We start from the raw sequence: 13859 nt of genomic DNA, 5'->3' as shown, positions 1-13859 counted from the left end.
TGATTCTGAATGGGTTATTGTCATAAAACCACCAACCAAAACCTCTGTATCATTAACGCAAAGCTCTCCATTTAATGTTAATTTGATGAATCAGAAAATAGTAGTTTGCTTATAAATCCATGCGTAGAATTTATGCTGTACTGCCAAATTATTTTAAAAATATATCAAGTCTCACAAACGTATGAAAAATATTAGGTTGTAGATTCCAGAAGGTGTTGATAGAAATCAGTCAGAATCAAATAAAAATGTAAATTAAAAAATTATACATTATTTCAGACCTTCAAGCACCGGAGCATGATTGTTAATGAGCACGACAGTTAATACACAATTTTAAAAAATGTGGAAATGTATCGGCTTTCTTAATGGTTTTGATGTTTTCAGACTGTTGCAGTAATGAGATTTTTAAGGACTTGTTTCAGGAAATGTTAAAAAAACATTAACACATACTGTGGATAGTGCAGTAAAAATATGGGGTGCCAATGTCATTATTCCCAGCTATATCATCCCTGTATGGAGTGTAAGAATGCTGTCGGAATGCTGTTGAAGTCGTTTAGAACGGGTGTGTCTTGATGGTTTCTAATATGCTGTTTTCTACTGTTGTTTTCTTATTTCATCTGATCTGGACATCCAGCCAATCAGCACGTCGAGATCTGAAGCTATGGTACTCGCATGGAACAGTGCAGACTGACCCTTTTATGCGAAGGGGGAGAGTATTGGAGACTGCCTTGTTCATGAGTGACAAAAATAAAGAACAAAATATTTGCATTATGATTCAATTATATTTTACATAAATATAAATTATTTATATAAATATTAATGAAATTATATATATATATTTTTTATATATAAATTATCATTTGTATTGGGAAAGCTGGAGGAAAAGCGATGGGCAACACTTGTGATTTACCAGTGAGTGTTAATCCTCAAATGTGGTACTGAGCTTTGTTTAATGTCGAAATGAAAAAGATTAGGAGCACAAGCAGTCAGAATGAATTTTTTGAGCAGTGTTGCTGGACTCGCTATGACAGGGTGAGAAGTTCAGAGATTCAGAAAGACCTTGAAATTAAACTATAGGCAAAAGACATTCTGCATAATTTCTCATATTGTCATATTCAAGTACTTCTGAATGACACACCCCCACTGCTACAGTAGGGCCATGTGTGTGCGCGTGTTCTCTGCTTGTGTTACATAATTTTGCTTTCAACTCTTTACTTGCCTTTAAACTTTTTTGCTACTTCTAAAATCTATAAGCTATAACAGCTTCAACTCTTCTGGGAAGGCTGTCCACAACGTTTAGGAGTGTTTATGGGAATTTTTGACCATTCTTCCAGGGGAGCATTTGTGAGGTCAGGCACTGATGTTGGACCAGAAGACCTGGCTCCATAGTCTCCGCTCTAATTCATCCCAAAGATGTTCTGTCTGGTTGAGGTCAGCACTCTGTGCAGGCCAGTCAAGTTCCTCCACACCAGACACGCTCATCTGTATCCTTATGGACCTCACTTTGTACACTGATCCGCAGTCATGTGGGAACAGGAAGAGGCCACCCCCCCTGCTAGGAGCCTGAAATTGTCTAAAAAAAGCTTTGAATGCTGCAGCATTAAGAGTTCCTTTCAGAGGCCAAGCCCAAGCCCTGAAAAACAACTCCATACAGTACCATAATTCCCCCTCCACCAAACTTTACACTTGGCACAATGCAGTCAGGCAAGTACCGTTCTCCTGGCAACCGCCAAACCCAGACTCGTCCATCAGGTTGCCAGACAGAGAAGCGTGATTCATCACTCCAGAGAACATGTCTACACTGCTCCAGAGTGAAGTGGTGGCGTTCTTTACACCACTGCATCCAAAGCTTTGCATTACACTTTGTGATGTTCCCAAATGTTTGTAGAAGCAGTCTGCATGCCTAGGTGCTTGATTTTATACAGCTGTGGCCATGGAAGCGATTGGAACACCTTGATTTGGAGGGGTGTCCCAATACTTTTGGCAATAGTGTAATTTGAGTTTATCCATCCTCCGGGTCACTAGGGGGCGATATGCCTTCCTAATTATTTTACAGTACACTGCAAATCGGTAGATGTAGAAAAAAACTTCCGGGTCAGAGATCGTGGATTATAACCTCGGAACACGTGGAACGAACATAAAAACATGGATACCGAATCTCATGAGAAATTGCAAGAAAAAAAGAAGAAGCAGAAGAAAAAAATGACAAAACAGAAGAAACCAAAAAGATCGCCAGAAGAAAATGAGCCACAAGAAGCTGTCAAAGAGCCCGAGAATCTTGATAAAGATTCACAGCCTGTTTTTCCGCCAACATTCAGTGTGTCAGAAATAAAAAACAAACAACGGCGACACATTATGTTCATGAAATTTAAACAAGAGAAAAGAAAAGTAAGGCTCTGGTTTATAACTTCTTCGCCTGTCTGGTGTTCGTTCTTCCGTTTTCCCAAATATGTTAATTATGTAGATGTTTTGAACGAAAGTTACTTAAAAATGTCACCAAATTATAAAACTCGCTCCTTGTTGGTTTATAAGAAATATCTTGATATAGCCTTTCATTGGTTCGATGAGTACCAGTTGTTAATATTGTTTAGACTAATAGATTAAATGTGTGCTCCATAATATACGTCCCACGCAGACTGATTCCAAAGTACCGTGAAAGTGTTAGGTTTATTATGCATGCTAAATTTGTTTTAATGTTAGTGTTATATTGAGTAACTTGTTCGCATGTGTATAACAGGAGCAGAAATCGTCAACGTCCATGGCAAGATATTTTGATTGACAGAGAGAGTGAAAGTAAACTATATAGGCTATATATTTAAATGCCATGGCCATGTTAAAATTTGCATGTCGATAATATATCCTTCCGAATTCGCCAAGGTGAATAGTAGTAGTCTTCCTTATAGAGAATTTGTGTGTCTGATACGTTTATTCACATATCTGATGCCTTGCATTTTACTGTCTTAGGCAAAGATGGCCTTGAAGAAGAAAATTAAAAAGCAGAGGGAAGCTCTTGGTGATAAGGTAAGACTAAATATTTTTGCAAGGTATCTTACCAACCTAAATGTTGGAATTGATCAGCCCAGTGGACTTATAGCTTTACATACTGTATATACTGCAAATTCTCTGCAAAATTTCCTTTATTTGAACAGCTTCTGGTATGAGGTCCTAACTGTATAGAACTTGATCAATGCTGTCAATACTGTGCTTGTTACTGGTCACTCATTAGAAGCTTAATCTAGCATCACTTGTGCCAGAGTTGACTGCTTGACAGCTCTATATTTGTAATGTATTTTGTGTGTTATGTATTTATTGCTTTGAATGCATAAGCATCTGCTAGGTATACAAGTGTAGCATTGTTTCAATCTAGGCACCACCAAAGCCAGTCCCCAAAACTATAGAGAATCAAAGAATCTATGATGAAACTACAGTGGATCCAGAAGATGAAGAGGTAAGAAATCTCAAGTGAAATCCTGTGCAACTCCTTTGGATTTGTAATTAGAAGTCAGTTTAATAGTGTTTACGTTGTGTTTTTTTGTGCCATAAAATAATATAAACAGGTAGATATGCACAGTTTTTGTAGTTTATCATGCATGTATTTTACTGCATATTCATTTATATCCCATATTTACTGAAGCAAACTAATGCTACATGTTTTTGAGAGGTGCTTTAGTAATCTTGCTGATTTGAGATCTTTGCTGACAGTTGCATTATATACTGCTGTCACTGTTGATTAACAGTATGAAATTATTCCGTAGGTGGCTTTTGATGAAGGAACGGATGAGTTTTCCGCTTACTTTAACCGGCTGACGAGTCCCAAAGTCCTTATTACGACATCCGACAGGCCCAGAGGGGTGAGTCCAACCTCTGGACATAAAATGCAGGTGTTTGTGGGTTCAGGTGAATGAATTTTAGTCCTGAACATAGGTCTGCTTTTGAACTCCTTCCTGCTGTCTTTCAGAGGACGGTGCGGTTCTGTGAGCAACTTGCCACCATCATACCAAATGCCCATGTTTACTACCGAAGAGGCTTGGCGCTGAAGAAGATCATTCCTCAGTGCATAGCCAGAGATTTCAGCTACCTTATGGTCATAAATGAGGATCGCAAAGTGCCCAGTATCCTTTGCTTGGGTTGAATCTTCCGATTAAAAGAAAACCTTTCCAGTACTTGTCTGATATGTATTTTTCCTTGTTTGTTTCAGTGGAGTTAGTAGCATGATAGTTAATTAAAACTGGGAGCTTAAAATGCTGAGTGTATTGCAGTTGAATTGGTTGAGTGTCCTTGACCGTGTGTTTAAGATGGCCTTGTCCTTTGTCACCTGCCAGATGGGCCAACAGCACACTTTAAAGTCAGCGGTGTGCGTCTTCGCAAGGAATTGAAGGTTTCCGAAATAGTCTAATTTTCAATATGGTTGAGTCTTCGGCGTATGTTTGCATTGGTGAACAGATACATTTACGTAATCTCTCTCTCCCCCTTGCAGAGACGGGGGAAAGACCCCACAGACCATTCTCCAGAAGTCATCCTGAACAACTTCACCACACGCCTTGGCCACAGCCTCGGACGCATGTTCGCTGCGCTCTTCCCCCACGATCCGCAGTTCGTCGGCCGGCAGGTGGCGACCTTCCATAACCAGCGGGACTTTATATTCTTCAGGTTTCACCGGTAATTACGCTTAACTGGGGGGCAAGAACAGCTTCGTGCAAACACAGCACAAATATTTTACCTTAAACATTTCATAGCCAAAATGAAAAATATGGAAATGTATTTAAATCCAGAGAGAATTGGTATTTTTTTACGTAGATGAACATTGAGGTGAGCATATTTGGGGGTCAGAGTGTAGGGTCCAGCTAGCATCCAGTGCCCCTGGATTGGGGTTAAGAGGCCCACTCTTCAAGCACCCACTGCTGGTTTATTTGTTTTAGGGTTCTAAATTTATCACATTAATACTTTGCATTAATATTAAAGTCGTAACGCATTATTTCTATGATGGTGTTAAAGCATGCCATATTTTCTTACTGAACAGGGAGAATAGCATGAGCATAGATATTAACAGAAACCTATAATACTCCTTCCTGGTTGTAAACAGTGTGAGGTTTTGATGTTGCCAAGAATCCAGTAAGTGTCCCAGGGGAAGCCAGTGTTACCTGGTTGAGATTGTCAGATGGAGGCATGCATGGGACACCTAGGTACATTTGTTTTGTTTCATTAGCGGCTTTTACAGTAAAATCATAAGATATGTTATAAGTTGTTCTTTCAGTGGTTGTAAGGCTGTTCATAGAGCCATTTGCCAAAGAGGTTTGAGATTTATATCAGTCTGGATGTTTCCATTCACCTGTTGAGGTCATGAGATTATAGGGACATGTGGTGTGACATTTATCACCACGGTATGTGATTAAAAAAATAATCATATAACATCCCGTCTTAAGATAAAATACCTTTGCGTTACATATTTCCACCTGTTTAAACCTATTTCATCGTACTGAAATTCCGCTTGCATCTGCTTGCAAGTAGTATTTTTGTTGGAAATGAATAATCTGTACAGTACAAGTTTAAGTTAAACCAATAAACAAATATTAAAATATGGGTAATTTTTTTTCAAAACACTTTTGAGGGAGAAAAAAAAACTTTATGGTGAATAAAGTGTTTACGGTGAGATATTTGTTTTTTACGTAGAACAACTAACACTAACCTCTTTTGAAATACTGAAATTGTCATTTGTTGCTCTTATTTGATTTTTCAACATTTCCCCCCAAATCAGTAGCCAAAAATTAACACAAAACTGCATAAAATGTTTTTAATCTTTCAGTACCCATACTGTCTATTTTATATCGTATTTTGTCAAGGGGGGAGGGAGAGGGACTGTCTGGTCAGTGTGAAGTGTCATAGTCAGTGATTATTAAAGTGATACCCCCCCCCCCCAACAGATACATTTTCCGGAATGAGAAGAAAGTGGGCATCCAGGAGCTGGGGCCCCGGTTCACTCTCAAACTGCGGTCGCTCCAGAAAGGAACGTTTGATTCGAAGTTTGGGGAATATGAATGGGTCCACAAGGTGAGTCTGCCTGTGCCTGGTGGTGAAAGGTCATTTATTCAGGAAATGTCTAATTATTATGTCACTGTGGTCTGCGTGTGGTGTATTTCTCTGTCTGCCTGCCTGCAGAAATTTGGGTGATTTCCTTTGTACAGATTTATGCAATGGAATTAAACTTTGTGCTCCTTCAGTGTGCGAGTGCGCGTGTGTGTGCGTGTGTGTGTGCGTGTGTGTGCGCGTGTGTGTGCGTGTGTGCACCCACGCACACCCCTGCACCTCCTCACACAGCTGAACATCAAAAGCAACCAAATGTACGTACGTCACTTCCCCTGTCTGTGGACTATAACGGCTGGCAGAAAAGTAAAGTATGAATTGGCTTTCTGTTACTTTTATATCATAATAAGTTAATTAGAAGGGCCGCTGGTAGCCCATTAGGCAAACTCAGAAGTTCTTGAGAATGGCTTTGCTGTCAGTTTCCCTGTATGAGGCTGGTTCATTGCTGGATCCTGGAGAGCTCCAGTCTGCTCATACTTCTTCCAGGGGTGGTGAATCGGGGCTTTGCTGGGTTCCATTTACCTTGTCCTGTACCACGGTCTAAATGTTAAATTCATTTCAGCGACACGAGATGGACTCCAGCAGAAGAAAGTTCCACCTCTGAAACACTGAAAGAAGGCTGCTGGCATCGATTCTCCGGCCCAGAAGACCCCCGTGTTTTGCCGTGGTGGTGATCCTGCTCCGATGAAACCCGCTGTGTGGTGGGCTGTGCTGCAACTGTCAAACGAGGGCCAAATCTGCAACATCTTTCTTGTTAAAGTAACACACATGAATACAGGTTATTTATATTATTTTAAACCGGTTTCAAATATATATTTTTCAAATCTCCAAAAAGGTATTCCTTTTATTTCTCTTATGTCTGCCTTAAAGGTCTGGGATGTTCCATGAGAAAAATAAGCTATGAAGCAGGATATCAGTAGTAAGGAAAGCAAAACAACAGGTTTTGCCTTATAAACAGTATCCACAGTATGTATATGTATGTATATGTATTTTTCAGCTTTTCACATTGGCCTCATGTATACCTTTGACAGGAATCTTACCAAAATAGTACGGTAATAGTAAAACAGGTATAATGGACCAGAAATTGAATATCTGGTTATAATATACTGCGGTTTAGAATGCTCTAAAGCTGTACTTTTGTACGCGGTGCTTAATATTAACCGAAAGTGCATTACTGCATAAATGGAAGCTCATAAACGGAAAGTGATCGTTTTAAGCTTGTATATAATAAGTAGTTTATGGTTTCTTGAGCTGGGCAGCCAGTGTGTCACTACGTATGTAATGTGTGTGAAATGGGCAAATAGACAAACAGAAAATCATTTAAGGATCTCTTTGTTCTCCATTCCTCATACCATTTTTGTATTTTAATCTGGGTCAGTATTTGCTTAATATCAGATAGGCCTGTTCTTTATTTTTCCCATTTTGGCATCCTGATACCACTTATCTGGAAGGTCAGCATTACGTCCTCCTAGGAATTCACCATAAACTAACCTTGAGATCCCAGCATTGATGGTTGTAGCAATGCTGCGGGGTTGTTTTTTAGACAGACAGATACTATTATTGGTAATATTTCTGGCAAATATTAGTTGCACGGGTTTTGGAAGGATCCAGATACAATTTTTATTTTACAGAATTCCAACAAATTTTCCAAAATTTGATTTCATGTAGGCAGTCACTCAAATATTCAGTGCTGTAACTGTGGGTCTTTTTACTGGAAGAAATATAAGAGAACACTTCCATTTTTGAAATATTGAATAAAATGTGTTTTAATTGGGATTGTCAGTTCTGCTATATTACAGAAGGGGAATAGGAAACCATCCATCCATTTTCCAAACCGCTTATCGTACTGGGTCATGGGGGGTCCGGAGCCTATCCTGGAAGCAATGGGCACGAGGCAGGGAACAACCCAGGATGGGGGGCCAGCCCATCACAGAGGAAACCATCCAAGCGTTTAAGTTTTATTGACAAGGGTAGGTGGTACTTTCTGGTGGCATCATCAGACAGTGCTGATGTATTGATGACCCTAGACAATCATTTTAGATGAAGCTGGGTTGAGTGTTTTTCAGGAGGGAAACCTGACCTCTAATTACAAACTGTTGATGATATCACCCTAGTAGCCCCCATCAGAAATGGTGACCAGATAGATACCAAAATGGGTGGAACACCTTTGTCTGCGGGCACTAACCAGAAACAAAACTCGCATAGGAATCAATAATGTCAGGATTTAGTCCTGGCATCATGATCTACAAAAGATACACTCACTATGAATATGACTCCATAAGGGCGAGTTACCTCGTGTAATCAAATTTCATGATGGTCATCAGCTAGGCGCTCTCTTATTCCAGAGTAAATACAGTAGTTGTGTAGGTGAGATTTCTGCTGCCTCCTGCCCAGGATGTGTCCTTTTCTAAAGACTTCTGGAAATAGTAATGGTTCAACAAAACCAGAGCAAAGTACCTTATAAATCGCTTTTCTCAGAATATTCTTCATTGTAAAGAAGCACCCTAAACACAACCTTCCAACCTTCATTGCAGCAGAAATGAGATATTTCTGACTGAATTGAGCTTGCTGATATTGTTTGTAGGTTTTATACATTGTCCACTTAATTGTTCTCCCCAGATGAGGACGATATGGCTTCAGGACTGGTCTGCTGCCACTGCTGCAGAAGCTTTCTTCGAAAACTATTCAAACTTTGCAGAGGTGTTGCATGGGTGGAGAACTGGAGCTGAATAAATTTTGCAACTATTGACTCCAAAGTTGAAGCAGTGCCACAAAGAAAAGGTGATTTCAGACACTGGATCACGTTAGTGCAATAACTCAAAAAAGTATTTGATGAATCATTTCCAAATTTCACAAATTCTATTGACCAGTCCAAATTTTGAAATAAATTGCACCAAAACTGAATCAATGATGTTTAGTGACAGCCAAGAGTAGGACGAAGAGAAGAGGCTTCTCTTTTGATTTAGGGGATTGAAGGTGGATCTGCAGATCAGTGGCATGGGAACTTCCATCTCACACAGTAATAACTTAGTAATAATTGATAAATAATAATTTAGATGGTTTGCATGTTATATAAAAAGGTCTCGATATGACATGACAAAGTATACAGTGCAGTTCTGTTTGTTTATACATTGGTAATAAATGAACATTTAGGCTATCAGACTGTTATGGGTAGAGGTTTTGGGTCCCCAAGTATTATTCACGAATTCTTAAATTTACAGAAATCTGCAACCCCTAACCCTCTCGAATTTGAAGGGGTTACTATTTCAAGTCTCACTGTCAATCTTTCATCAGTACAAACACTAGGGCAGGGGTGCCCATACTTTTTCAGCTTGCGAGCTACTTATAAATGACCAAGTCAAAATTATCTACCTACTATAAAAATTCAAAACATATATTTATTTATAGATATACAGAGAATTCTTTATCATTATTCTTCATTATTATTATCATTAATTAACCTTTGGGATAAATAAAGCATTTTTTAATTGAACTGGGATTTTAGTGCCTTCACCTTTCTCTTTCTCAGCTCACTTTTCGGAGGGAAATTAATGTCGTAGTTTTTATGAACAGTCTGAAAATGCCGCTCCTCCACAAGCGACTCGGTCGCTTGCTGGAGTTTTGCAGCAGCTGGCGCAGTTGAACTCATCATCCATCCTCTATTTTTTATGCCATGCGATCTAGCCACTCTACCTTTGCGATCGTGATCGACGTATTGGCCACTGCTGCACTAGGGTATGCAAATTCTAAAATGTAGAAGGTCATTGATTAATATCATGCTGCATAATAAACCAAAGGGTGCGACCAAATCATGTGCTGGTGTGACCAGTGCTACCACTGGAAAGGTCTGATGCCTTGTTAAGCCAAATGAAAAATCATCCCATTATCTTGCTCTGTGTGTAGCCTAAGCGCACTTCTCTGACAAAGGCAGTAATTGCTGGCTAGCCGATTCCAGCACTTAGTTGTTTGTCTATCGTCGATTATCCATAACATCATCATGTCACCCACCCTCCCCATGTCTCAGCTTTCCTCATGGTCCCCTAATTTCCAGATGCATCCCTAAGCCATTCCATGTAGTATTCATGAACATGCACAGAACTGAATAAGCTACACAAAGGAAATGTTAAATGAATCATTTAATTCAAGCTGAAATCAACGTAGGACATTTACAGACACGTAAATGTTCAGAAAAATCTGAATCTTTTCCAGTGTTTCTAGCTCCATCATTAGTCATCATTACACAAAACGGAAAGTGTCTTTATAATTTAATTCCTCATTATTACCATGTGACAGACAAAACTGAGCCAACGTTTGCAGGATATGTGCTTATTCTTATGACTGAAAAAAAGCAGTTTCATTTGGAGTGTTAAATCAGGTTGAAGCAGTTATTTGGTTCCTCTTTCAGTCTATTTTTCAGGACCATTTCACTTTGGTATGAGGGCTTCCCACATAGCCTGAGTCTGCTGTTCGGCAATGGTGTTATTGCTGTAATCAAGGAGATCGCCGTTCCACATGCCGATCCCGCGAAGGCCCAGCTTCTTCACATATTCCGCCTTTAGGGAAATGCTCCGTGGGTCGTCATACCACACCTGGTGGATATCCCCATTGCTGGCCTGGATGAGGAGAGTCAAGGCAGAACATTAACGCAGATTAAAATTCCTGAAGATTCCTCCAAATTAAAGTCCCAGAGATGAACTAGCACCTGCACCACAAATTGTGAAACCACTGAAATGCATACGGCGGCCTCTGCGGTTTTCCCAGCATGCCTCCAGCTCTGTTTCCGGAAAGCCCCATTCTAGTTCCTGGAGCTCGACAGGAACGGGGTCATTCTTACTAAGTTAAGGGCTTTTGAAATATCATTACAGCGCCGTGTTGAAACTGATGATAGATCTGGCATCATACAGGGCTGGAGAGGGAGGCTGCACTGTTTGAATTACCTGGTAGTTGTAGTAAGGGGCGTGTTGTGCCTCGTCCCACAGACTGCCTGTCAGGGAGCCGTTGACCTGCTTCATCATCGTGCTGTATGGGATCTGCCGGCCAGCTGCGTCACTGCAAGGCGCACCTTCGTAAGGCACCTTCGGGATGGTGCAAACCCCCCTCTGCAGGGAAAATAATGGCTGGGACCACAAGCTTCTGCACACTGATACTTCAGCCATTTTTAAAGGATTATGTAGTGTCAGGAAGGAGACTCTGAATGCATGTGAAGGACTATCCTATTAAATGAGTGAACGGACGCCTACCTCTGAGAACTTTTCGCATGGGTAGTCATATCCGTACCAGGGAACCCCCATCACCATCTTCTTTGGATGGATATCCAACAACATATATTCAGCATATCCTGGGAAAGACAACAAGTTATAACTAACACAAAGAGAAACTGCAAAGGGCACATTCTTTACACAGTAAGATGCTCCGAATGTGACTTACCAGACATCGTCTTGAAAAAAGGTGCATTAGCCTTTGCTATACATTCACCCCATATCTGACTTTGCTCATCATAAGACATCACAAAGATTAAGTCAGACGCCGCTGCAATAGCATGGTAGTCATAGCAACGCTTGTCTATACACGTAGGTGACCATGCCACGTCAAATGACACCTGTGAATAAGCAATATGGACTCGCTGAGCTTATATCAGGAAAAAGCGTTTATGAAACACATAAATGCACTTCTGAAGTCATCGGTCAACTACATAATGACATTTTTTTTATGCAAAAATCTAAATATTTAAAATTTAGTTGAGTGTGTTAGTAAAAGTAATTGAATTGGAACTTTCACAATTTAAAGTTATACATGAGAAACATTGAAAAACTAGGAAAATACTAAAACACTGTAGGATTGACCAGTGACCTCTGAGAGAACATTCCCTTTCACTTTAGAAATGTACGCTATATGATTATGAAGGCAGGAATCTCACCTGTGATCCTGGGATCTCTTTATGAAATGCTTCAGCAGTTTCTTTTACTAGGTCATTTAAAGCAAAGTACTCTCGAGATAATGCCTCCACTGGTTGCTCAATGTCAATATTGATCCCATCCATAAACAGTTTCTTTGCCAATTGTACTTTTTCTGTGATCCAGGCAGTTCGGTTGTCACGATGCACAATTTCAGATACAGGAACGTCCCCTAAATGACACACGAGGATGTCAGTCATATACAATGAATCATGTATTCAAGCTGTTAACCAAACTTGTTTACTTAAAATGTTGTTTAGTTTATTGCGACTATATAAAAGATAAACATTGAGAATATTGTTGTTGGCAATTCCAAATAATAAGTCCAAGCTGGAACTACCTTTCAGGACGAACCTTGCGCCTTTTGAGTGCGCGTAACACATAAGCTCTGGATCATAGGGTCCAAACATAGCCACAGTTGTCACCATGCTCCAGTCGTACGACTTCCAGCTTTTTCCTCCAACATCAAATACATATACCTGTATATACAAGATAGTGCTTAAGCACCGATACAAGTATTCAAGAGGATCGACCAGGAACTTGAACTGTCATTCACAGCTAAAAGCTCACTACGGTAAATATGGACAGTGGATTTCCCCTTTTCTGGGTTGTATAAATGCAAAAACAGATCAATTACAATAAGTCCATTAAGTATAACTAAGTAACAATTCAATCTCATTTTTACACAGCGGGAGGTATACTATTAGATTAGTACTAATATTAGTATAGATTAGTAAGCATTAAACTACGGGAACCGTTGAATGCTTGAATCTGATTGGCTGACGAACGTTCTGAGGTGTGCAATTATTTTCAGATAAACGCACGGCGAACGTAGTTCCAGGTAGCTCTCTTGACCGCATTACAGTTCCATATCACTTCGAATAGTTAACTGTAATAACGGAAATTAGCATACAGTACCTATACAGCACACAGGACTAACAAAAACAACAACACGACAGACGATTTTCCGAAAGTAAATTTTTATATTTACGGTGAATATGAAACTTTCAACAACTGGGCTGCAGCAGTATTAGTTAGCCTAGTGTACCAACTTAAAGGCTACACATGACATTTCTCACTAGCGAGGTAATAACAGCGCTGCATCTTAAAGCAGACTTACAGTTTAGAGACGGTGCTTCAGAACACTGTTGAGGGACACACAGAGGTAGCCTAATTCATACAAACTCTCTCTCTCTCTCTCTCTCTCTGTTTCTCTTTCTCTGTGTCTCTGTCTCTCTCGCTCTCTTTCTAATAACTTCATTATTAACTGCATTAGTCTGCTATCAACAGCTCAAGCCTCCATTGCCAGCTTTAAAATGACGTTTTGGAACTAGCAAAAGAGTCGTTGGATGAGATGCGGAAGAAATAATCCTACTCACAATAGCGATTTAAGTAGAAAAACCGTACGAATCCCTTGAAATATATAATCTAATCGATGTGTTGAGGTGTGGCAACCGTAGTATAAGCGGAATAATTGACTCCGGACCGTTGAATTATTAGAAAATAATGCACACCCGAGGTGGTAATGCGGCCACGACGCGAAGCGGAGTTATTTTCTAATAATTCAACGGCCCGTCGTCATAATAACACTTTTCCACTACGATGTACTGTATGCTATATGTCCCAGCATTAACCCTTACCTCGAAGTCCTTCTCGCCTTGAATAGGTTTGCAGAGCTCTGGTTTGTCACATGGACAGACCACATCCTGAGCTAGGAGCGCCGCGACCTGAGTCGCTAAGAGCAGTAGCGGTAACATCATTTTCACCGTTCACAACACCACCGCCGCAGAGTCTCAACGCGAAGTTTCCAGCCTATTTAATTCCGAT

At 40.1% G+C, this 13859-nt stretch overlaps 2 protein-coding genes across 2 annotated transcripts; one reads left to right on the top strand and one right to left on the bottom strand.

The window, feature by feature from the left end:
• Positions 1-2084: 2084 nt before the first annotated feature.
• Positions 2085-7854, top strand: rpf1 (ribosome production factor 1 homolog). Its single transcript, XM_048977264.1, has 9 exons — positions 2085-2385; positions 2962-3018; positions 3365-3445; positions 3753-3848; positions 3956-4109; positions 4293-4375; positions 4475-4656; positions 5919-6045; positions 6641-7854. Exons 1-9 carry the CDS (start codon positions 2143-2145, stop codon positions 6680-6682), a joined length of 1065 nt encoding a protein of 354 aa, XP_048833221.1. The 5' UTR covers positions 2085-2142; the 3' UTR covers positions 6683-7854.
• Positions 7855-10196: 2342 nt separating this feature from the next.
• ctbs (chitobiase, di-N-acetyl-) lies at positions 10197-13859 on the bottom strand. Its single transcript, XM_048977263.1, has 7 exons — positions 13673-13859; positions 12373-12511; positions 11996-12204; positions 11506-11677; positions 11319-11416; positions 11016-11177; positions 10197-10691 (listed from the first exon to the last, which is right to left on the bottom strand). The coding sequence occupies exons 1-7, from the start codon at positions 13790-13792 to the stop codon at positions 10503-10505; spliced, it is 1089 nt and encodes a 362-aa protein (XP_048833220.1). The 5' UTR covers positions 13793-13859; the 3' UTR covers positions 10197-10502.

The sequence above is a fragment of the Brienomyrus brachyistius genome, chromosome 15 (assembly GCF_023856365.1).
Source record: "Brienomyrus brachyistius isolate T26 chromosome 15, BBRACH_0.4, whole genome shotgun sequence".
Taxonomy (NCBI): domain Eukaryota; kingdom Metazoa; phylum Chordata; class Actinopteri; order Osteoglossiformes; family Mormyridae; genus Brienomyrus; species Brienomyrus brachyistius.
The sequence above is the reverse complement of the archived record's forward strand: the minus strand, read 5'-3'. Positions and strand labels throughout refer to the sequence as shown.